This window comes from Pogona vitticeps, chromosome 1 (assembly GCF_051106095.1).
Source record: "Pogona vitticeps strain Pit_001003342236 chromosome 1, PviZW2.1, whole genome shotgun sequence".
Taxonomy (NCBI): domain Eukaryota; kingdom Metazoa; phylum Chordata; class Lepidosauria; order Squamata; family Agamidae; genus Pogona; species Pogona vitticeps.
Window position 1 is genome coordinate 141743722 of NC_135783.1, and position 25347 is coordinate 141769068.

A 25347-nucleotide genomic window follows, 5' to 3' on the forward strand; every position below is an offset into this window, starting at 1 on the left:
AAATAGTTCTATCGGTATTCCATCTACCTCTGGTGATTTATTTCTTCCCATTGCTTTCAGAGCAGTTTTGACTTCACTTTCTAGAACTGCCAGTTCTTCACCATAGGATTTGTCTTCAAAGGAATCTATCGTTCTTTTATATCTTCTGTACAGGTCTTCAGTGTATTGTTTCCACCTTCTCTTTATTGCATCCTGTTTAGATAGTGTGCTTCTCTGTTGGGTCTTTCAGCATTCCTAATATAGGCTTAAATTCCTCTGATTTCTTGGATCTTCTGGAAGAGAACACTTGTATTTCCTCTTCCGTTGTTCTCTTGTATTTCTTTGCACATATCATTATGATAGTTCTCTTTGTCTCTACATTATAGTCACCGAAAAGCTGTATTCACGATTCTGACCTTAATTCTGTCAGCTTTTACTTTTGCTTCTCACCTGTCCTTAACCATTTTAAATGTTTCTTCCATCATCCATCTAAGTTTTTCTTTTCTTTTCACTAGCATGTCTTGAAAGCATCAAGGTAAAATAATTCAAATAATTCAATTACTTCTGAGTGCCAGCAAAATGACTACTATACGTGTCTTAAACCACCTCCGCTGATTTTTGATACAAAAATATTTGTTTATATCCTGAAGTTGAAGAGTTATCAATGGATTGTCTACAGAGTACAGTGGACAGACAATCCTCAGAAGACCTGGATTCAAACTCCTACTTAGCTAAAGAAACTCACTGGGGAATGGAAATGATAAAAAACCTTGAGAAGCCTATTAAGGTTGCTATAAGTCAGACGTAAACTTTACAGTACATAAAAAGAACAATTCGAATCCTCGAACTGCATTGCTGAGAAATCTATTATTTTAAGGAACAATTTCTGGAATAGTTACTGGACAAGATCTGTCTAATGCTGCCTGCAATGCTCAACTTATCAACTCAAATTCAAATCATGCAGTCTTCTGTATGACCTACAGAAGTTACCACTCCAGGAAGCAGCCAGAGTAAAATTCCTATCCCTAATACTGTATCTGATTCTCTAGTTTTATCTAATTTGTTGATAAAGAGGAATCTTCACAGCCACTAATATTCTTTGTCAGCCCTTCAATAATTAATATAGTCCATCATCTTTGCAGCCAATGTCTGGAAGACAGTACGTTGTCAGGCACAGCTGCCACATGAAATAATGCAATTTGAACAATCATCATGGATGTCCTTGAGTGACGACCAGACATACTGAAACTCTTTCAATAATTATTATCAGATCAAGTTCAAACAGACAGAAAAAGAATAGCGTACACTCAGTGAACTAGGCTTGGAAGAAGGGGAAGCACATCAGCCTTTTCATTTAACTTTCCCCTACAGTGTTTGAATGTGCCCTTCATAGTATGGGCCAATACCAGAATGGAGAATCTCCGCCCCAGGATGTTGCTTGTGTGTGGATCTCATCATCCATCGTCATTTGCTATACTGCCCAGGGTTGATAGCAATTACAGTCCAGCAACAATTGGAGGGCTACACGGTATCCACCCCTCAAAGATCAACATTTTTAGATGGCCATTATGCCCTCTTTTCTTGGATAGAAGGGTTAGACCTGACTCCCACGCCTGAAACATTTTGGCAGATGGGCGGCAGCAGGTCGTCCTTGGAAGGGAGACACAAGGTGAAATTTGCAGGCTGATTCATCGCTGTCCCACCTGTCAAACACCACAAAGCAAGCGTAATCGTGGGCGCCTGTCTGCTCATGGGGTTTTCATGATCAATGCCAAACAGGGGAGACAGATTATCTTGTCGAGACAACACCCACCTCTCATGGTCAAGGCTTTGCCATGACTTTTAAGTCTTTTTAGTCATTTTCCACCTGAAGTCTTAAGACCACAGATTAGCCAGTAGTAACAGACAGCATTACCTACAGAATCAGACATCCGTCACCACAAGGTCTTCTGCTCCAGGAAGTGAAGAAAGTAGGTTTTAGAAAGGATTCTCTCCCTTCCCCCCCCCCCCCCGCCGCCGCAATATTATTCTAAACAACTCCTTAATACAACACCTTTAATGGACACAACTGAAGAAACTGTTGAGGGCTAGACATGTAAGGTGTTAGGCACACCTATACTACAGCACAAAAAAAGGTACCAGGAAAGGCAAACTGTTCCATGTTTTGCCAGGACAACTGTAGGCCACAAGCCTGAAGAACAAGATAGTGTTAGAAGAAGAGCAGCCCCTGAAAGCACCCTCACATACTGTAGAGTGGAGGCCGGTGGCTGTGCCATATCACCTATTCCTAATCAGTCCAGAGGGCAATATGGGTCATCATCAGGTGAATTGGGGGTACTGAATGCATTAAGATCTCGAGAGACAAAATAATTTCGTTAGGTCCCCTAAACTGAAAAGTCATGCAGGAACGTCTGTGAAAAGCCAAATGGGAAAACAGCTGCGAACACAGACTGATTTGTAACAACATGGGTCCAGTTGGTGGTGCCACCGAGGAATACTTGCAGGCTCCTCCCTCCGCGGGCCTTGTACAATCACCTCTGAAATCTCATACAGCAGTCATACAATCCAGCCCAACCAGTACCTACACTTGTGCCAAGTGTCCATCAACACATTGTTATCAACATGCGAGGGACTAAAAGGATTATTTCCAGAGAACCTATGTTTATCAATCACATAAAGTGATAGAAGTACTGTACTTATCAGGTGCCACAGAGGAGACATCATGACTGTTTTGCAAATATGTTTAAAAGGTCAACTGACAGACATGGGAAAAGCCAGCCAGTTACACAGTTGTTGTTGTTGTTATGTGCCATCAAGTTGCCTCTAACCTATAACAATCCCGTGAATGAGCGCTCTCCAAAATGTCCTGTTCTCAACAGACCTGGCTCAGTTCTTGTAAACTCCAGCCTGGGGTTTCCTTTAGGGAATCAGTCCATCTCATATTTGGTTGTCTTCTTTTCCTGCTGCAAGTTCCGTAAGTGGGAATACAGCATTTTTTTCTCCCCTCATACAATTTATTCCTCTTTGTGGATCACCTACTTAGAAACAAAGCTCTGCAATTCTTTGATTCAGGTGACAAAAAGCAGAGCCATCTACTATTCGTTACCACCAGCCTCTAGTCAAACTGTACTCATCCTGCCTTGCCCACCATAGAACTGAACAAGACTCCGCTGCGCCTTGATCCTTGTCAGGTTCAACATTTAATTCTGAGCTGTTTAACTCTGTTCCTTCCTTCTCATTTGTACCTGGCACACAAGTATCATTGTGCCCTGGACCAAAGCAACTCATGGGCTCGTAAGAAATGTGCTAATGGTCTCCATACGGTTATCCTCAGTGACCTGAGGATAGAAGCAGATGGTTAATACAAAACCCAATTACAGTAATAGGATGACGGAACAGAATATCAGAGCTCAATTTGTCACTATTACAGAAAGCGCAGTGTGGATGCTCAACACTCTTCATTTCCATTATCTAAGAAATCTCGTTTACTACTATGGGACAGAGGCCAGTACTATTCATGTATTACAAAGTCTGATGCAAAGACATACTGTAGTTGGGTACCAGCTGCATGGCAAGCATATGATAATGAAAACTTTTCTGATTATAGTAAGCGAAATACGATCCAAAGACTTATCCTTCTACTTCAAGGCTTGGAAAACAGTAGCTAAGCATTACATCTTTGGAGTCTTCTCTCCAGAGTCTGCAAACCATACTGACAGCTGAGCTGATGCAGCAACTACCCTCCCATACCAGGCCAAATGTCCTTACCCCGAGACCTCTCACAGAAGGCACACCAATGTGCCGACGTGTGTTGCACAAAATGGTGGATTATTTTTTCAGCCTTGCAAGGTATGCTGTACTCTGAAGGTTATCCACTGATATTGCTGATCCGAGTACAGCAGCATCACCGCTTGCCATCAAACAGTCTAGCTAGCTTTTTGCACTGGCAGCAGACACGGGAGAAATCTTTCCACCATTAGGCTTTGTGAGGTACCCTTCTGGTTTACAATGACGACTCTGATGCAACTCATTTTGTGAGAAATTATTTGACAACAGCAGCACCACATCTGGCTTTTTTGTCATAAATCACAGAAGCACTGGAAGATACCAAGTGCTGCTGTTAGTCAATATTAAGTAACATGACCTACATTTTAAAACACCAGGATCTTAAAATACTCATGGCAGATGGCTTGTGGGCCAACCAGCCTTACAAGAGGATATTGATGCAACAGAGAACAAAACGTTTCTATTTGTTTTGTTAGGCTCCAATCCAGATGAAGGCTCTTTCATACTTCTTGCCCATCATACACTTTTTATGACTATTCGGGGGCCCTGACATGGGTGCATTCAAGAAACAAATGTGTTTTCAGCTGGAAGATTCCCTGACAGAAAGAGCAGGTGCCTACACCTGCTGCCCTCTCTAAGAATAGTTGCGTATTTTCTTGTCACTCTGTTGATTGCAACCTAAACAGTAGAGTTTCAGGATGTGACAGCACCACAGCACTACCTTCTGAGGCTTTACAATATTTTTATGGGTCTTTATAATGCAGTGGAAACCTTGATGAATTTGTTCTGTAGGTCAATAACTCTTAGTAGCTTTAACTGCACACAAACGACGAACTAGCCATCCCATCATCTTTGTGGCTTGCTCAAGACGTCTGAAACTCTTCTATTCTCACAGTTCATCACAGTATCACATCTATCTACCCACTGCTCCTGTGATCCAATGGTCTCCTCTCCTGAAGGTGGCATTATAAACTGCACAGGTAACAACTAGAGAGAGCACCATGCAATAATTCTTCAAAAACTGTTATTTTTGTCTCCAGATTATATATTTATATATCCTGCATTCGCATTTCACACATTCTGAACCCCACAAATGTCTGATTTTTACTCAAACCAATGATCAGCATTTGAAAGGGTAGTTATTCTCATATTAAAAGGTGAAACAGGGAGTGAAAGAGAGAGACAGAGAGAGAAGAAGAAGAACAAATTTGCCCTGAGAGGATACTCACTCTTTTTTGAGAAAGGTGGGACATTCCTGCCACTCAGTAAGGAACTTACGCTTGGTTCAGATTGTCAATTATGTAAAAGGACATTAACCTTACTGGCAATCAGCCTTTGGTACAATTCTCCCTCCACAGAAGACACTCAGTACAGAGGAAAGTCAACCCCAGGGCCTTGCCCAAGCTGATTGACAGAATGTGTTAAACAAGAAACACATCAACATAGTTTAGAAACCCAGGTTTTTTTAGGCAGTAGAAGGAAGCCAAGCTGTTTCAAATCTGATTTTTCTACCATCAGTTCTCATATGCTCAGAACTGGCCAGGAAACTAACACACAGGCAATTGGTGTGTCACCTAAACAAACCAAGGCCATTATTTCACCTACAGTAGCATTCCCGAAAGCAGCAACAAAACAACCTTAGCGGGTAATCATAAATTCTACATTTGTTAAAAGGGATCAAATATTTTGTCAGACCCAGCAGTGAAATTCTGGATAGGAAACAGAAACTAAAGAATTACAAGAACTATACTGAAGATGCATTTTTCAACACAGAAACTATGAGGACCACCAGATGAAACAGAGAAGTAAACTGTCGGGAACACATGAAAATCCAAGACAAAAGACAGCAGCAATACTCCTATGCAGCAGCAAATACATTGTGTACCTGCTGCTTAACGCTTCCTCTCAAGCATTTTGCAAACAACTACTACACTGCATTAGCCAAAAGGTTCCTAGATACACACGGAAGGCAGCAGAAGAACAAGAGCCGCTTGCTATCCAGTGCTTAGATCATGCAATACCACCCTTGGCTTATGTGAAGCCAAACTAGTGTACAGTAGCTGAACTCCCATAATGCCTAACAATGCTTTTGTTGTTTAGGTCTTGCCAAGTCAGAAGTTACTTCTATGGTATCGTGAGGTATTAAGGAGTGGTTTTACCTGTCCTCCACACATACACACCTCAGTGGTACACCCAGGGAATTAAACCCAGGTCTCCTGAATGCTAATCCCTTATTCTATCCACTACACACCACCACACTAGGTAGTGGTTGCTTTGCAGCCTGGAAGAAGTCTGGTGCTGAGTCTGCAGCACAGGTAGGAACACGGATAACCCCATCAAACAACATGAGACAAACAAAAGAAGCACAGCAACAATGTGTGAGTACTGAAGTCTCCTTACACTTTCCCAAGACGAGCCGGAAATTTCTTTTATAAGCATTTTGTAGCGCTAGACTGCACTGCATAAACTTTGAAGCACGGAGATAATTATTGCCAGTAACATATATTAAAACACTCAATACAGTAGATCAAAGTCGACATTGTTCAGTCTGTTGCTTCCCACCAAAGACAATATGAAGAACAACTCAAAATAATGAACACAGCACTACTATGTTGCCATCACTCCCCTCTCAGGACTGGCATTTAGATGCTAGAAAATTATATCTAAGGACTTGTTTAGTCGTGAAGTCGTGTCCGACTCTTCATGACCCCATGGACCAGAGCGCACCAGGCCCTCCTGTCTTCCACTGCCTCCCAGAGTTGGGTCAAATTCATGTTGGTAGCTTCGGTGACACTGTCCAGCCATCTCGTCCTCGGTTGTCCCCGTCTCCTCTTGCATTCACACTTTCCCAACATCAGGGTCTTTTCCAGGGAGTCTTCTCATGAGATGGCCAAAGGATTGGAGCCTCAACTTCAGGATCTGTCCATCCAGTGAGCACTCAGGGTTGATTTCCTTCAAAATGGATAGGTTTGTTCTCTTTGCTAAGGACTAGATAAGTTTAAGTTTAATGTGCACGCATTTCCATCACATCACATGACTTTTCCTATAAACCCACTCTCAAAGAATAATATTTGTTTACTGACCCTTCACCCAATTAACTAATAAACCTACTGGTGTCCTAACATTTCACATCAGAGTACAATCTATGGGTGTACAGTCACTGGAAACGTCAATGCAATGACTAAAGCCAGTGTGATTTTTCTTAATTTAGGGAAACTGTCTGGGCCATACATAGCCCTCTGAAAACCCATGTGATTATAGCAGCACAATAGAAAATTGTACTACAGTTAATTGTCTTCAATTCCAGTAGAATTTGAAAACCATAAGCTAAATCCTGTTATTATCCTCAATTAGAACAGACTCATTTAATCAATGGGAGTCACAGAAGTCTTGACTTCCAAAGTTCTACTGTTATAACGGGTCTAAGTCTTATCAGGACTAACTATACTGGATTTAGCTTCATATCTTTCTCTTTTCTAGACTGCAGTATTTCAGAAAGGTCCTCCTGAAAAAAATCCTAGTAACTTCTTCTGTTCCTTAAAAAAAACCTACAAAAAAACAAGTTCAGTTGTTGAGTGCATAGATGTTTATCACTGAACATAATTGTCAGCCATGCTCCTCTCTTCATATCATCTTAAGTTGCCTCTCATCAGGACTCCTGAAAGATGCAAATATTGCTTAACATTTCTCAACAAGTACAATTCAAAGACCTGCAAAACTCCTTTTTAGTTGGCAATTGTGTAAACTTAATTTATGCAAAACTACGTAAAAGTTTACTGGTTGTTCTGATGTCCTTCTTCAAGTACAACTGTCGATGGAGAAGAAATATAGCTCCATGTTATGCTTCTTTCTTGAGAAATAAAATATGTCCAGATCCTCGATCTTCCAAGTGTTACAGATGGAGACTGATTTTGTCAACATTTAATACAGGTGTGCTCAACTTAATTGGGGTGGTGGTGGTGGTTGTAGTTTGGAGCATACACAGCTCTTGTTATAACTGAGATTTGAGGCTATTATTCAGGATAAAGTTATACTAGACAGCACAGTTTTCACAACTCAACAGGAGAATAAGTCATGCAAAATGTTGGGCTTACCTTTTGGAATTTCTGGTTAAGAAACCAACCAAGATTCCACTTATTTCTAGAATGCAGTACAATTTGTCTACTGGAATTTTTAGCCAGAACACTGTGAGAAATCTCCAGTTCTTCTTCGGGACCAGTTTCCCTTCCTACTAAAAGGGGTTCATACCACAGAGCGGTGGTTCCTAACCTTGGGTCCCCAGATGTTCTTAAGACTACAACTCCCAGAAACCCTGGCCAGCACAGTTAGTGATGGAGGCTTCTGGGAGTTGTAGTCCAAGAACATCTGGGAACCCAAGGTTGGGACCCCCTGTAATCTTCTTTCTGTAATAGAAGCAGCATTGACTCTCTCAACAAATCTCAGCTTTCTTTGGCATCAAGCAGATTTAGGTACACAGGACAGCAGTGAATAATCTTAAATTGCAAAACTGTCACTCACCACTACCAGTTTTACGCAATATGGGGTGGGGAAACAAAAGCACTGCAGGTCCTTAAAGACTAGCACATTTATTTCAGTATGTTTTTCTGTGGATTATGATCAACAACAAGGCTCACACTGAAAAAAAATCATCTTTACAGTGCCACAATACTTTTTCTTATGCTGTTGAAACGGATTGATACAGCTATGCCTTTGAAAGCAACATGCAACGCGATCTTTAAGAGTTGCACACAGGGGTGGAAGTTCTTTCCATTCACTTCCGAAATAATAGTACCAATAGAAAAAAAGGCCTCTCATCTTTCCATCCCAGACACCTCAGTTACTAAAAGTTGACCTTTTCCAGCACTACCACTTAACAGACCAATGAGATCTGAGGCACAGCTTCACAACACTTTATCACATAAATTCACAGAGTTTTATTGCATACACCTCAGTCATAAACAGCATTCATTCAAACTTTGCTCCAGAAAATCACTCAAGTCAGATTTCAGAGTTAGAATGTTTGACTGCTAATGTAGATACAGACAAGTGGTGTTCACAATGGATCATTTGGAATCCACAACGCTACCCTGTATATATTTTGTGTATACTTCTAAAGAAAAGTCATTCAATGTGGCAGTTTCCATATAAACAATAGAAAAGAATCAACTGGGGAATTATCTCTCTCTCTCTCTCTTAGTAAATGAATATGGCAGGTTTCCTGAGCATGCAGTACAGAGGAGTCAACGAGACCTTCAGCAGCAAATTCTGCAGTATTCAAATCATCAAGACATTTTAATTACTTGGATCAAAACCTTGTATAGCCAGGAAGTCAACTTCTTGGACACAAATCCTTCTGGAAGGACAGCATTATATTCAAGAACATTCACGTGCTTTCAACAAAATATATGTGCTAGTTTTTTTTTTGGAAAAAAAGCACTTACAACCTAACTGGAGCTGAAACTAGAGTTTACTGTAGGAATGATATATAAGGCAGTCTACTCTAGATGTGACTTTGCAAAATGGATTTTATGACCAGTCAGTACACACATGTGTACTACATGATGCCTTCCTTCCTTAGCCATGCTTTTCTGTGTCGTATCAGATACCAGGAAAAAAAAATCAAATTACTAGGCACCTCTGCACCACACATGCTTAAAAGCTGCCAGCTTTTAAGCATCAAGCAACCAGAGTCCAAGATCATGGATATGAAGGGACACTGGACCTGATTTTGCCCAATTCCTTCTCCCGCTGAGAATATACAAATACAACATCCCAATCGGGGAGGCTGGAGATACCTCCAGAAAAGAGGGACCTGAAACAGAATGTGATTTGTGCATGCATATGTGACTTGCTAAATATGTTTAAGATTATATTGCCAAAACAGACACCGGGTAGTCCTTGCACAACAATTGTGATATGTCATTTATAAATATCAAACAGTTTATGCTTTGCCTGGGAGAAAAAGGCATGCTGTTGCGGTAGTTATGCCACCTGACTGTTTCAGATGCAATTACGTGATTTTCTTCTTAAAAGTGAAGTGGTTTCAACACACAGTTTTGCAAGTTAGAGAGGACTCAGGGAGTGGCAGTGAAGTAGAAGGTAAAGACTGTTATTCACGGGTGACACCTGCTGGTTGCCATAAACAGGAAACGGGTCTCATCAAGCTTTAGTATAATACCTACTGTACTGTATTGCTCCAGTTTGACTAGTCTAATGTACTGTAATGGGTAAGGCTGCAAATACAGACACCAGCTCAACACACAAAATGTCACCTTTAAGAAACACACAAAAATGCATCTCCTGTTTCACTAACTAAGCACAAATATCCAATAGAAGAAAAATCCACTATTAATGACTTTAGCCATCATGGTGGGGGGGAGGCGCTCCCAAAGCACTCCGTTTCCAGCTTTTAAGCTAGGCAACGCTGCACCAGTGTGAATATGAAATGAGAGAACACACCGGGCTCAACTGAGTCCCTTGCTAAGAGGACAGTGAGCAGTCAGCAACAGATTATTATGAAGGCAGTGGCCACAGTTGGTCCAAGGAAGGATGTCCAGATTGGAGGTTATGATCACAACAATGACAGAACGAAACCAAGAGATGGTTAAATCCTACAATATTTCATACACTTTGATACAAGCCAATTCCCCAATGCTCCTAACAGTCTTCAAAACCAAGTTCCTCATTATGTTTAATTGTCAGGACATCAGCGGGGGGGGGGGGGAGGAATGTACTAGAAAATCTTCATGGCTCCATATTACTTTCAAGTGCCAGCTGGCATCTGAACTATTTAGTTAAAGTCTTAAGAGATTGGGGGGGGGGGGTGAGAACATTACTCCACTTATGTATGACAGACATAAGATTCTTCCTTGTGCAAGCAACGAAAGTAGAGAAATCTCTTTGTAGATGTATTCCTGTTCTGCCTCCAAGCTTGGGTGCTGAATAGTTCTGCTGTTTCCTGCATTTTAAAACCCTACCCCATTGTTTTAAGGATGAATATATGTTGTAAAGGGAGAGTCTGGGAAGCTCTCTCTACCCGAGTATCAGTCATAAGGCCAATTTCTTTTTCTCTCATGTGGACTGGGATTGCTCTGAATTGCAAGATCAGCTTAAGATCCTGTACCTCTATGGATTAAAGCAATGGTCCTCCAAGAGCATTAGGGATCGGCTACTTATCAGAAAAGAGCCCCCAGAAGCCTGTCATAAGGCACCTATGTCGCTGTTGTAATTTTCAATCAACACTTCTTCTCCCAGCTCATTACTGCTGAACGGCACAGGGATAAGTTTAACTGTCCTGTCATAAATGAAATACAACAAGGCTGCTGTGATGCATCGATTCAAATCTCATTTGATCTGTGTGACCTGTTTCCAGAAATGGCAGGAATTTCCCTCCACCAAAAACCAGTGTTGAAACACACACACACACACGTGCCTCCCCTACACAGCACCCATCACACCCGTAACTTGGGAGCTACTACCCCGCGTGGCGCCGCGCCCATGGAATTTGGTTTTAACCCGTGAGACCATACTCCCCACTCACTTTCGGGTTCATCTGCCACAAAGGGACCAACCTGAGAACATCCTTCTAAGCAATCTGGCAGCTCTTCCGCCGCCCTCCCCCCGCTGCCCCGTCCCCGACAGCCGGCATTGAGAACAATTTAGAGCACAGAGGGGAGCACCAGCCGGGCACGAGCTGCGACGGGCGGGCGGTCGCTCGGCCCGAAGGCTCGGTGGTCCCGAAGCCTCAACCTGAGGGAAGAGAGTTCGCAGCCCGGGAGCGGAAAGAGGCCGCGGCTTGCTCCGAGCATGGAAAGTATCCTGCGAAGTACACAAGGAGCGGGGGGGGGCTGAGAGAAGCCTTCCAGGCCAGTCAGGAGCCTCCGCGGTCTGGTTTGAATTAAGCCTTCGGTGGGGGGGGGGATGGTCGCCTGGGCTGGATTCCCCCCGAGCGGCACAAGAGGCTGCGCTTGAGCCCCCTTGGAGCCGGCTTCTTGCAAGGCGCCGCTCTTGGCGCGCGCGCGCGGACGACCCCTCCCCTCCAACCCGCTCCAAACCTGTTGCAGCCCTCCCGGGGGGGGGGGGGGTTGCCCGTATGCGTGTGTGAGAGAGAGAGAGAGGAAGGGAGCCCCAGGGAGGCGGCGGGAAGGACACGCGCGCGCGAGGCGCAGGAGACACAAAGCCGGCGCTTCACGTGCGCCCTGCCCCAAAAGACCGCGGCGCCTCGGCGGGAAGGGACGGCGCTGGCCAAGGGGGGGCGGCGGCGTCCTTGCCCCGCAGGCGGGGACAGGGAAGCACGACCCCCCTCCCCGAGGGAACCCCCACCCCACCCCCCGGGGCTCTCTGGACACCCACCCACCCCTCCGGCGAGGCTTTGCTGTCGCTCTCGTTTCCCCTGCCCCACCGAACCGCCCCCTCCCTCGCTCCCGCTCTCCGACTCGGGGGGGCTGTTCGGAGGGTCGTCCTTACCGCCGCCGCGACCGCCTGCAAGCAGAGGAGCGCCACGCACAGCGCCCGGGCCGGAGGGACCATCCTCGCCGTTTCGAAGCAGCCGCCTTGCCTTGGAAGCGCGCCCCGGGGACGAACCGCCCTTCTCCGCACCCTCTCGCGCTCGCTCGCTCGCTGCCGCCCGGCTCTGCCCTGGGCTCCTCGCTTCGCCGCCGCCCGCGACTTGTGCAAAAAGGCGGCCGAGGCGAAGGCGAAGCCCTTCACCTACTGCGGGGCCACGCCCCCCCCGACAGGATCCCGCCCCGCCCCGGCCACCACGCCCCCCAGTCCTGCCCGGCCGGACCATAAGCGGCGTTTCCTCCCCGCCCCCGCCGGAGAAACTGGGCGGCCGGGTGGGGGGGGCTGCCGGCGGGCCTTTTGCTTACCGGCATGGGACCGGGGGGGGGGGGGAGGTGGGCGGCGTGTATTTTCAGGGCTTGCTCGTCTCCCTGCCGGCGGTGGTTGCAGAGCCGACTGTGTTGGCGGCGGTTGCTTCCTTTCCTCCACTTCGGCTCCCTTTGGGAGGCGCGATCCCCCGCCGGCCGGACCCCCAGCAAAAAGCCCACGGCCCCGAGACCATCGGGAGGAAAGGAGACAAGTCGTCGGAGTGCGCGGCGGGAGAGTTTTGCGCCGAGAGGCTGGGGTCCGAGAACTAAACAGCGAATTATCCCGCCAGGAGGAGGAGGAGGAGAGAGAAAGGAAGCGCAAGCCAACCAGCTCCGAATCATCCGGATCAGATCTGCGGACGCCTTGCTTCGAATTCCCTCCTTTCCCTGCATTTCTCAGAAACTCTGAAGTTGAGATTTTATGAGCGGGATGAGCAAGCCACTGAGATCCATTTACTTGGCTTTTCCAGTGAGTTTGCAAGATTGGGGTGAGAAGGGGCGCTTCTTCTCTTCCTCCTGCCTGCCCCGCTGGGCTTTGATGTGGAGTCCAGGTATTCCCATTTCATTAGTTCTTGGGTCGGTTGCAGATCTTATTGCCTTTATCATCAAACCCTTCAGAGGCTTAAGAGTGCCTGGAAGCCCTAAGGAAACAAGAACTGGGGGATTTTAAAAATGTAGGTTGCGCTCCATACATCAGGGCTGCCGGCGGTCGTTTTCTAGCAAACGGACCTCCTGTGCCTTTAACACCTGCCTGATCTGGGTTGGTAGGAGAGGTGGAATGAAAAAGTTTCACCACCTATCAAGTAGCTGTTAAAGCCAAAGAGCCTGGCCAAAAAAAAAAAAAAAAAAAACCTCAGTGACCTCAGTGGAATTAATAGGCGGATGTAAATCGTCTGACCCACAAAGCGAAAGGCATAAATTCAGCGCACCGAAGTGAACGGTGCCTCTTCCGGAAAGACTTGCTATTAAGAGAACTTAGCTCTCGAAACCTCTGGAGGTTGCCACTCCTGGTCTTAAGATCAAATCAAATCTTGCCAACAGGAAGTAATTCCTGATGAAAGCTGCTTGTTTGCTTTTTTTTAAGTGACCAAACAATTACAAGCCCCAGAGTTTTGAGTTGTGCCTCTTGAGTGGTTTTGTTAGTTAGTGTAATTTTATATTGAAAGTCCAAAACAGTCTTGGGTAAGCAAGGACTACTTGCACGTTGGGGGATCCTGGCCTGTACTCTGTACAATGATTTAGAGGGATTGTAAAACGAGCTTGTATGTCTCTACTCAGCTTGCTCACACGGGGAAGCAAACTCCATTGATCCCAGTGTAACTTACTTAAAGAAGGAAGGCTTGGAATTGATTACACCAACTTAACTGGGACAAACAGTTTCTTGCAAACAAAACACCGCACCACACTTTTTGTTCAGGCTACAGGTTCCCTCTATAATATGATACAGTGTAAGTGGAACAAAACTCTTGCAGTATGGCCCTCCAGGTGGTGATGGACTCCAGTTGCCATCAGTCCTTGCTAGCATGACCAGTGATAAGGGGTGATGGGAGACGTAGTCCATTAGCATTTGGAGCCCCTTCCCAGTCTTGCTTTGGATAGCATTGTTGGGAAGTGGGCAGACTGACCCTTGAGGTGCTCCTAGCTCTCCAGCAAAAGACCAGATGGATTGCCATTGTTTCCCTGGAGGAAATCCTTGTCTTGGAGCCTGATCCGCTGCTCAAGCGTGTCTGGCCCCACTAAGACTTTGCTGCTAGTTGATGTACGTATAGTTAGACTAATGTTCCAAGGTAGAACGAGGGAATCGATGGTCCTCCGAGTGTTGTTGGATTACAGTGCCCATCATGCTTGACCACTGGCTGCAACCAGCTGTGACTGGAGAGTTGATCTTGTGGAACCACCATCTTGCATCTAAGCAGAAGCAGGGCATAGGGGCCAGTTTTCTGCCTCCCGAAGCCTGGCCATGACTGTCTAAAACACAAATATGAAACCGGGAGTTGCTAGATTTCAGGGGGTGTTGTTGAACAGTTGCAAAGGGAGCTTGTGACCTTTTGAAAAGTTGTCACTCCTGGAGGATTCTAGCAATTCCAGTCCACTTTTTTTATTGCTGTTGTTGGAAAACAGAGAGAAAGCTAGAGGAAAGGAGGATGGGGTGCCGCACAAACATGTGGCCTCAAGGCCATGCTTCGTCCAGTTTGATTTGAGTGAAATAAGATCAGTCAGAATATCTGTGCATGCTTATAGGTGGGCATAATCTGAAATGCTTTAAATCCTCATCTTTTGGACATGTTTTGAGTTTGCAGTCAAAAATAATATTTTCTGTCTTAATAAAGAAAAGATCCCGTGTGTCTTGCATCTCTTAAGTGTTGTGATTTGGGATGATCCCAGCTACAAAGTTTTCTAACTTGCCAGACTAACTATACAAAGATGAGCGTATATGTCATCAAAACCTGTTTATTAAGAGTCGAAGAAGCATCTTTCTTTATCAGACAAGCAGACCATCTGTTTCAGTATCCTCTTCTAATCAACAGTTGGAGCCCTTCCTTGAGGACAAACTGACAAGCAGAGAATAAAAACCTGCGATCACGTAAAAATGTTAGGCTGCTTTTTTACTACCACAAGCCTACACTCAATATGACTGCTGGTGCTATTCCTGCAATTCATCTAAGTCTGTCAGGCATTTATTCTGGGAATTGTAGCCCCAGTGTTAATGTTCTCAAGTTTTGGTGAAAGCCAATAACATCCCTCTTGTTCCTCATTCATGCTAAAATTGTATGTTGAAAATGGGTTCCTACTGTAAATGCAATGATATTGGTATGTCAGATTGTTCCTTATTAATGCTGGTTGCCAATCCCCTTTTTGTTCTTAAATCAAAATCTGAGAAGGAGTGACTTTTTCCACGCTAGACAATAGGAAAAATGTCTTCTGCAGTTCATGTAAAAGGTTGTCTGCGGCTATCACTGCTGTTATTATTATTGAAATCCTGCCTCTTGATCCTCATCCTCCACTAGGATACAAATACTTGCACTGTGGGAGTTTGGGAGTATTTTCTCGCTGAATTTTGAAGTACTGACGGGTTGTTTTCAGGTTGTGGGTCATGTTAGAAGTATCTAATGTTCCCTTCTTGCATTTCCACAGTGCAGGGAGAATGCCATGGCCCCCTTCCACGGGGGCTCAAAACCAGAATATGTCATGGTGTCTCAATGCTTAATACTGGATGGCGGGGGGGGGAGAGGAAGCACCCCAATGGTAGAACATAGTAGGTTGGGTGGTTGGCCCATCCAACTTTTTCCTTTGTGAAAAGAAAATCTGTACATGGCCAGTAGTTGAAGGTATGGGACCTGGCCTTCTAAAAAGTTGCATACCATGTCCTAAAATGCATGCCTACCTATTTATGGGTCTAAATTAGACATGGGATACCCTATGCCTAGTCTAGATCATGTGTGAATTATGTACTAAAACATATTTCTGAGGGATTAGGATGTCCTTATGGTGGTGCATGAAGGCTAAGTATTCCTGTTCTTTGCCTTCCTTGAGATCCTTTCTCCCAGCCTTGTAGGCTGTTCAAAGCTTTCTGTTCTTGCATGCCTCCATCTTGGCTACATCTTCCAGTTTTTAAGACTGAGCTGCTGAGGCCTTTCTGTCTTCTAGACCAAGAAGGAAGTGGTGGGCAAATCGATAAGCCCTTTCCAGAATTTTCTCTTCTCCCCCCCCCCACCATCCCCAGGAACCCAGGTAAGGTTAGGATCCTGCAAAAAGAAAGAGTAGTTTGGCTTTCTGGTATGTTTTCTGAGACAACCACCTGAAGCAGAAAGATTTCTGCATCCCTTTGATTTGACCCAGAAATAGTATTTGCTTTGATTTCTACACCTCACTCTATTTCAAGGACACACGCTATGAAAGAGTAATTATTTAATAATAAACGTGAGCTTGTCTGATGTCCATTTTTTTACCAAAAAAATCTCCGATTCTTCTTGCTGAATTACTAAGAAACTGAAATCACCTCTTTGCCTTTTGTGCTTAAGGTGGCCAATTATACCCAACTAAAAAGGACACAGATAAGGAATCAGTTTTGAAAGATGTGTGTACGCATTGATTAATTACTTCCTATAAGGCAAAAAAAAATGGGTCTCTGATTGATCAGTGATCCTATGATGAATCAAAAGAAGAAGACAGACCCACACATGCACCCTTCCAGATGGAGACGTGGCAAAACTTGAACTTGTGGCATTGGTGCCTGATTAAATGAATCATAAGGCAGTCCTAAAATGAACTGGGGCTAGCATAGAAGAGGACTTGGTCTCATCAGGTAGCGAATGGAGGAGATGGAAAGAAAGTCATAGTTCAGCTTTACATGGCTGATGGGGCAGCTGGGGCCCAAAGCCTCTTGCATAGCTATGCAAATAGCATGATTTTACGAGGCAAAGTGCCCCAGGCTGAAAAATCACCACAGGCATTTATCAGTGGTATGCTGACTTACACAATGCAGTATGCAACAGGTGATTTCTGAATTTGGGGCGCTTGGCATCTAACAGTTGCCCCCATTTGTGTTGTACCAGTGTAAAAGGATTTGGGCCTTGGCTTCCTACTTTCCAGCAGACCATTTCATTGGGAAAGCTTGCCTTAAACTTCTCACGTTTAAGGCCAAAGAGCCTGTATGGTTGGTTTGGGACGTGGAAGATAAAGGTCCAAGTCCCCTCCCCCCCCCAAGTAGTACAACTGCCTGGGGAGAACCCTTAGCTGGCCATTCTTTCTTTCCCGTTCTATTTCATAAGGCTGTTGTGAGGATGTGAGAGGAGGGAGAGACACGCAGCTCATTATCATCAAATAAAGAATCACAGGAAGAAAGGAAGCAGAAACCTTGAAGATGCCCACCTGGAAAGCAGATGTAAAAATTATAGGGGCCATTTGCTCACAGGTTTCTTCATCAGGCTTTATATTTCTTTTAAAAGTAATTGTTTCTAAATATGGATCTGTACATTTACATTAAAAAAATAAATGCAATGCAAATGCAGGCTCTTCTATCCTCTGATTTTTGCATGATGTATAAGTGGTCACCCTAAAAGCTGGAGAACCCTGACTCAACTCCGTTCACTTCCCCCTCTTCATCTCCATATCTGGCAGACATGGAAGAAGTTCTGCTGGATCAAACCAACAGGCCAGCCAGCTAGCCAGATGTTTCCAGGAAGCCTACAGCCACCACCTGTTGTGGGGTACATCTCAGCAGCTGATTGCTGGAGACACATTCTGATGGATGGCTGCATTCGCAAGACGTTGCCCAAAGTACTTCTGCGGTCTGTTAGGAAACTGTATTTCCTTGTCTTTCTTTGCTTTATCAGATTAAAACCTACTAAGATTCCTTACCTTTAGTCTGTCCAGCAGGAGAAGTATCGGCAGAATTCCTCTGGTACAGCTGAGGAACATATATTTTGCATTTCTGTGGAAACTGTGCCCCTTAGTTGCCGTTGTCTAGGGCATCTGTCTAGTGTCCAGTTCATCTGTTTTGATTGCACAGCTGTCCTGCCTGTACACATCTAGGTCAGGGGTATTTGGGGTTTTGGGGAAGGGGTCCAAAAGGACAGGAGGCTCGGAGGCCTCCTGACTCTGGTCTAGGTCATTGGCAGGAAACCTCATAACTGTCCAGATGTTATTAGACAATATCCTTCATTTCTGACTGTTGGCCATATTGGTTGGTGCTGAGGGAAGCCGGACTCCCTCACTATCTGGAACACCCCTGTTTGCTCTCCACTGGAGAAACTAATGTCGAGGGGAAAGGGCAGGAAGGCACATTCACACAAGGGCCTGATAGTAGTTGATGGCTCTTGATGTTTCCTGTCATTGGGGGCTGTGCAGGTTTTGAGGAGATGTTGAATCTGTGGTTCTACCTGTGAGCACCTGTTTCTCCCTTTCTGTTTGGCCTTGTAGCTTGTACTGTTGCCCCTGCTGCCGCCCCCTCCCCCAATACACGGAGTCTCTCTGCAATGAAGAACCAAGCAACAGGTGTAAATCCAAGGGAAGCAACTTCAGTGTCATCTGAGGAAAACAAAAGGTGTCCCTGTTCTCTGCTTGATCTTCCATACTATTTCTTCCAGCACACCTCACTGCACCTGACATGAGGTTTTTAGCTATTGCCTATAAGAACTCTTTATGGCTCTGTGGTTGCTCACTAGGGGGTGGCTATTCAAAGGCAGGATGGTGCAGTGGTTAGAGTGGCAAGTCAAGTTCAGGTCCTCGCTAAGCAAAGAAACTCACTAGGTGACCTGGGACCAGCCACTGGCTGAAATCCTGTTGTGCAGCTCCGCACCCAGAACAGCAGTAACATCAACAGCAGCAACCAACAGCAGCAACTGATTAAAAGCTTCCTTTGGGAATTTCAGGGTATGTTGTGTTCAAGTTGCATGCACTCCAAAATGGCCTTTAATCAATGGTGATGTGCCGCTGGTGAGGACATCATCCCCACTGGGCATCGGGAGCTGTGCAACAGGATTGCGGCCCCTGTTTCTGAGAGTCAGACCTGCCTCACAAGGCTGGGGTGAAGGGAAAGCCATGTGCTTGAATGTATTGGTGGAAAGGTGGGATATAAACCTGATAGGTCTGTAGATTAATAAATGCTATGATCCAAACAAGCAAGGTGTAATTACAATTTGCCTGTGTAACCTCTTCTTTCCCCCTCTCATTAGGAAAAATGAACATGTCTGGGTGGTGGAGCTTTGGCTCTTGTATACCTTCTGGCAGCTTCAGAACTGATGTTTGAAACCAGAGGTGTAGACCTGGGCCCACCTTTCTGAGTCTGCGGTTGTATACTGATGCTGTCTTTGGTGCTTTGCACCCTTTTGCCCCAACATGATCCATCCACAGATAACCAAGCTTTCATCCTGGCAGGCAGTCCTTGTGCTGCCAAGTGGCAGCTTCGTGTATGACGACTTCTTCTGAGGCATTCTAGTGTGCAGCTGGCTGTGAAGTCATTCAGTTTCCATTGCTTTTTGTCACAAGTGGTGGAAAAGATACACAGCTAATATGTCAAAGGTTCCAGACTCAATTCCTGGCATCAAGAGCCTAAACTGGGAAAGTCTTAATATTTTGGACAGCCAGACGACACTGTTTTAGCAACACAGGTGGCTTGTCTTTGTAGAAGATAGCTTTCTTTGTTCCTTTCACATCTTATGTGGAGGGATTTCCTGCATTAGTGCATGCTTTTATATTATGTACGTTTTCCTCTTTCGCCTGTGTATAGACAGACTCCATCCATACTACGCTTGGGTGTATCATTTATGAATTGTGTATTATTTGGCCACCATCTTGTTCAATATTTACATGTGTGGAATTCCAACTGTGAAGTTGCCTTGGCAACCTAAGAAGGTGCCAATCAGTCTTGGCAGGGTGCCTGGTCACCCAACCCATCAGATCTCCATGATAGCTTCCACCATTGGAGCACCATGTGTGCAAATATTGAATGGGGAACTGGCTGTTACATGATTTGGTATTTTAGTCTTGAATTGGAAGTCCATTGGTATAATATTAATTAATAATTATGTGTTATCAAGTCAATTCTAACTTAACAGTGACTCTTCTGGGTTTTGGGGGGTTTTAAAAACATTTTTTAGGAATAAAATATTTAGAAATAGTTTACCAAGTCACTCCTTCTGATGGTATCCTGAGACTGTAGAGTTTGCTCGAGGCTGCACAAATGGCAAGGCATTTCATTCATTCATTCATTCATTCATTCATTCATTCATTCATTCATTCATTCATTCACCTTTCTCCCCATAGGGGACCCCAGGCAGCTCACAATTACTAAAATTATATAAAAAAGCAGTTTTGAGAATATTATATAAACATATTAGAAACAATTAAAGATATATTAAAATTAAAAACCAAGATTAGAATGTTTATGTATGCTTATTTCTATCCTGCATGTCTTCCAAGGAATTCAAAGTACTGCCCACGCTTCTCCTTTCTGCTTTATCCTACAGACATGCTGTGAGAGAGGTTCAGCTGCATGATAAGGACTGCTCCAAATTTTCATGACGGGGTAAGGATTTGAATCTGGTTCTCCCAAGTTTCATCAGATAGTTTCTTTCATATTCTTATCTTTTTGATACTCTATTTAATATGCATGATTTTTTCTTGGATTAATGAAACTGTTTGGGGCTTCCCTATGAGGGAAAGAATAGGGTCTGTATAAATAGGGTTATAGTTGCGAAGAGAGGCTAAGCATGGAAATGGATGAAAGGACGGGCTCTGGAACCTTTTTCCCTTTTCCAGTGTTGAATAACAATTGCCGTTCTCCTCAGCTATTGGCCACGGGACTGATGAGGTAGAGTCTAACAATGTTTGGAAGGCCAGAGGCTTTCTGTCTCTGATGTTAAGAACTCTTTTCACAGCTGATCCTGCTAAATTACTCTATTATTCTCACCTTCACCACCACACATTTTGCTATCTTAGACTTGATGGACTTCTACAGACTGTAATAGCTAGAGAAGTTCCGACACACACATTATCTCCCTAGCTGTCATGAGGTGGGTTACCAGTCCACACATAAACATCAAATAATCTTTTGACATATTAAGATCTGAATGCAGTTGAGAGCCCCATTCGGAGTAAACCCATTGAAGGAGTGGGATTTACGTCAGTGTTGACTCACCAGCTGGCAATTGATTCAGTGGGTCTGTCCTACAATGCACCTATTAATTGGATGTAGGCCTAAGAAGTATAAATTAACATAATTTCATTTCATGAAAAGCCCGCTTCACTAGAGGCATTCGTTTGCACTTGCTCACTCAGTGTTGGGGGAAATGTGTCTAAATCATTTCTTTAGGAAATCCCACTGTCAGAAATTCTGGCAGCCATTTTTCAAATTCTAAGGGTTTACACATCAAATTCTGGGATATGGGCCAAAGGCCATAAATCTGGTCAGGCAATTTCTTTTTAGTCAACTGGGCAACTCTCGTTTGGTGAAAGGCTGCTTAGCCACCTGTCCTTCCAAAGGTCTCTCGTCTGCTCACGACGACGTAGCCCTAAGCTGCTCTCTGCGTGTGCAAATACTGCCTGGGTGGTTCATGGCAGAAACATAAAAGAACAAAGTAGACTGGAATAATACAGTACAGCTTTATAAAAAAAAAACCCACTTCTAATATTTTATTCTGGTATTACCACTGCCTCAGACCCCTGAGATACATTGCTCAAGTAGAAAATTACTGGACCAGGTGGATGAATAAACTGACCTGTTATAATGCAGCATCCTATTTACTAGGATCAGTAATACTACCCTTTTATTTTATGAAGATAGTCCTTCTAAGGGAATGTATATTCAGAGACATAGTCTTTGCCAGGGAGGTTTTGTTTTTCTTCCTTCTCCTTCCCTGCAGGCATGCGTCTGTTTCCTGCCTTTTCCCTGTTTGAGAACTGACTGCATAGGTGGAGTTTGCTAGAACTGCTTAAGGCCATTATTTGTACTACAGGCTTATTGTCTGCATTCTGTGTGTGTGTTTACCTATGGCGCTATTGCTGAAAGGCTACTTTACAGGCTGGCCTACCTCCATAGCCATCTGACTATGCATGTGGTCTGAATAGGGAGTGGGGAGCATGCAGAATCCTCTTTTGTAATATTGACTGCTCTCCTTTCCTTTCAAAGTATGTTCTTCCTTCTTTATAATAAGATTTAGGATTGTTTTACTTTCATACTATTTAAAGGCAGGCTGTCTTTAGCAAGAGAGAAGCCAAGAATTGTTTGGAAGCCTCCTTTGTAGATATATCACCTGCCTTCTTCCCCTATAGAAGCTTGATGGAGAAGAGGAAGTGGGTGGACGTTTATGACGTGGAGATACCAAAAGAAGTCCATTTAGTTGGGGAGCCTCTAGATTAGGCTTTCCTAACCTTGTGCCCTCCAGATCTTTCAATGGCAGTTTCCATCAGCTCCACCAGAATGAACAAGAGTGACTAGAGTTCTTACCTAAAACATTTGAAGGACCAAAATTTCAGGAAAGATTCAGTTAGATTTTTTTTTTCACAAAAAAATCCCTATTTTTATTTTCCTTTCTCTTGACAAGGTCAACCTCAGAGAGAGTTTGTTGCTGTCAAAAGGGAAAGAAAAAAGGGCAGTGTTGGTGAACATCTAAATCAAAGATGGGCAACTCCTGTCATTCTTCAGCATTGTCTGTGTTGTTTAGGGTGGATAGCAGTTGTAGTTCAATGCCCTTTGGAAAGTCATACTCCTGATCCGCTTGGCTTCTATGGGGTATTATGCAGTTTGTCCCTAACAATGCAATCCACAACAGGATCAGGTAAGGAGAGCTGACTGCACTTGGGCACAAGAGCACCTCTCTTACCTTAACTAGAAATGTGGTACTTGTGCTCCTTCTTCTGCCCTCTTCCATGCCTCTTTCCTCCAGGTTGCACCTTGTTAATTTAAGAAAACTAAAGGGGAACTGAATGTGTAACAACCACAAGCACATTGAGCTGAAGTCTGGGTAGCCGGAGTGGCCTGCCCAAGGCTTTGCTGGAGCACCAACAGGCTTATCCTCCCAAAGAATTGCTTATTCAAACAACAGGAAATGAGCAGGATTGTTCTCTGCAGGTTCAGCCAGATGCCTGTCTTGGCCTGCTGCTCCCGTTCTGCTCTGTCTCTACTTGCATAACTGCTTAGGCAAAAATAGGCCTCGACTGTCAACAGCAAGTCATCTGTTGCCAAGGGAAGACTTTGGAAGAGGGAAAGCTGAGTGAAACCAGAACAGTGGTGTTTTGATTATGGGCTCACTTTCTTGTGTAAAAGACAGGGCTGGTCTGAGAGGGTAACAAATTTCTTCCCACTGATGCTGGAAGACTGAACTTGTCTTCCAGTCAGAAGATGCCGATATACGCCCATCTCTTCCAACTTGACACTCTTTAGATGTGTTAGATTACAATGTCAGTTGTGCCCCACATCTGTCAATAACTGTTGGGTTGGGATGATGGGCGTTGTGTTCTCACACACCTAGAGGCGCCTAGCTTGGGAAAGGGTGGTTGAGGGGAAGTCTACACTCTATACAGCAATTAAATAATCAATATAATCTTAAGAAACATGTTAGCAGGGTTAAAATTTATAATGGCTTTGAAGCCCGTTGAGGAAAATCCACGGAGATAATGAGGTGATATAAAAGCATATGGGATACACATTCAGAGGAGGGCAACAAGGAGGAGGAGGAGGATGGAAACCACATCTTATGAGGAAAAGACTGAAAGAACTGGGCATGTTTAGCTTTGAGAAACAAAGACTGAGGGGACAGATGATAACACTTTTTAAATACTGGAAAGCCTGTCATACAGAGGATTGGCAGGATCTCTTCTGGATCATCCCAGAGTGCAGGGCATGCAATAATGGGCTCAAGTTAAAGGAAGCCAGATTTTGGTTGAATTTCAGGAAAAACGTCCTAATTGTTAGAGCAGTGGAACCAATTACCTCAAGAAGTAGTGAGCATCCAACACTGGAGGCATTCAAGATAAAGCTAGACAGCTGTCTGTCAGATATACATTAATCTGGATTCCTGCATTGAGCAGGTGGTGGTTGAACTCTGTGGCCTTACCAGCCTTTTCCAACTCTGATATTTTATAATTCTATTAAATTTTGTACTGTGTAGATGGAAAAATGAGAATCCTGCCTGGAAGTGGAGAAAGTAAGTAAAGATTCTGTGTCTGTTCATTAATGGCATGCTAGATTTAATTGCTGTTATATAATAAAATACATGTGAAATGATTTTGTCTTTTTTTTGTCTCCGTGTTGCTAGGAGTCAAAGGGAGGTCTTGGCTTCTCAACATCTGGGACTGGGAAGACATGTGTTCATCCACAGAATGCCTGAGAGCAAGAATAGTTCTACAGTGGGAACCCATAATCCATCCACTCATTTCTCTCTCCAGGGCCTGCACCAATATTAATAATAATTATGTGGTCAAGTAAATTCCATGTATGGTGATCCTTTGTAGGATTTTTTAAGGTATAACGTGTAGTTAGAAGCGACCTGCTGTTCTTAGCAGGTCCTGCACATGTGAACACTTGAGCACACAGAGTAGCACTGCAGAAGCAAAAACACAGGTCTTGGCTATTCCATTTATTTATTTATTTATTTATTTATTTTATTTATTTATTGGACTTATATACCGCCCCATAGCGCTACAAGCACTCTCCGGGCGGTTTACAATTTTAATTATGCAGGCTACACATTGCCCCCCCAGCAAGCTGGGTACTCATTTTACCGACCTCGGAAGGATAGAAGGCTGAGTCAACCTTGAGCCGGCTACCTGGGATTTGAACCCCAGGTCGTGAGCACAGTTTTAGCTGCAATACAGCGTTTTAACCACTGCGCCGTGATAAAAACCACTTTAGTGTATGTGCTGAGAATATAGTATAACAAAATTACCTACTTACCTTCTTTCTCTTTCCCTCCCTTCTTTTTTTTTTTTAACAAAAACATCCTATCCAGTCTTCTGATGAAAAGCACACTCTCTTCTTCTAATATGGGCAGTTTTAATTAGCACCCCCTCCTTGTTAAAATTGTATGTGCAGCTGTGTTTCCATGTGCGTAATTTTATTATGCATCTTTTTTTTAGGCATTGTTTTTTTTTTTACTGGGCATACTTTGCCATAATTATTCCCATAACCCTTATCCTGCTTATGGTGCTATGTCTGCAGCAGGGAGGATCGGTGAAATAGACTGCTTGCACCCACTCTCCTGACGGCACA

At 44.1% G+C, this 25347-nt stretch overlaps 1 protein-coding gene and 1 long non-coding RNA gene across 2 annotated transcripts in view; one reads left to right on the plus strand and one right to left on the minus strand.

Annotated features, from left to right (window-relative positions):
- The window catches only part of SDC1 (syndecan 1), a 29940-nt gene extending 17468 nt beyond the window's left edge, over positions 1–12472 (minus strand). Inside the window, exon 1 of the mRNA XM_020784286.3 lies at positions 12232–12472. Coding sequence (XP_020639945.3) covers positions 12232–12294 — 63 coding nt within the window. The 5' untranslated portion in view covers positions 12295–12472. The remainder of the gene's footprint in view (positions 1–12231) is intronic.
- Positions 12473–13051: 579 nt separating this feature from the next.
- LOC110074235 (uncharacterized) lies at positions 13052–24565 on the plus strand. Its single transcript, XR_013542700.1, has 4 exons — positions 13052–13186; positions 20606–20664; positions 24248–24283; positions 24395–24565. It is a non-coding gene; the product is annotated as an uncharacterized LOC110074235 (long non-coding RNA).
- Positions 24566–25347: the final 782 nt, after the last annotated feature.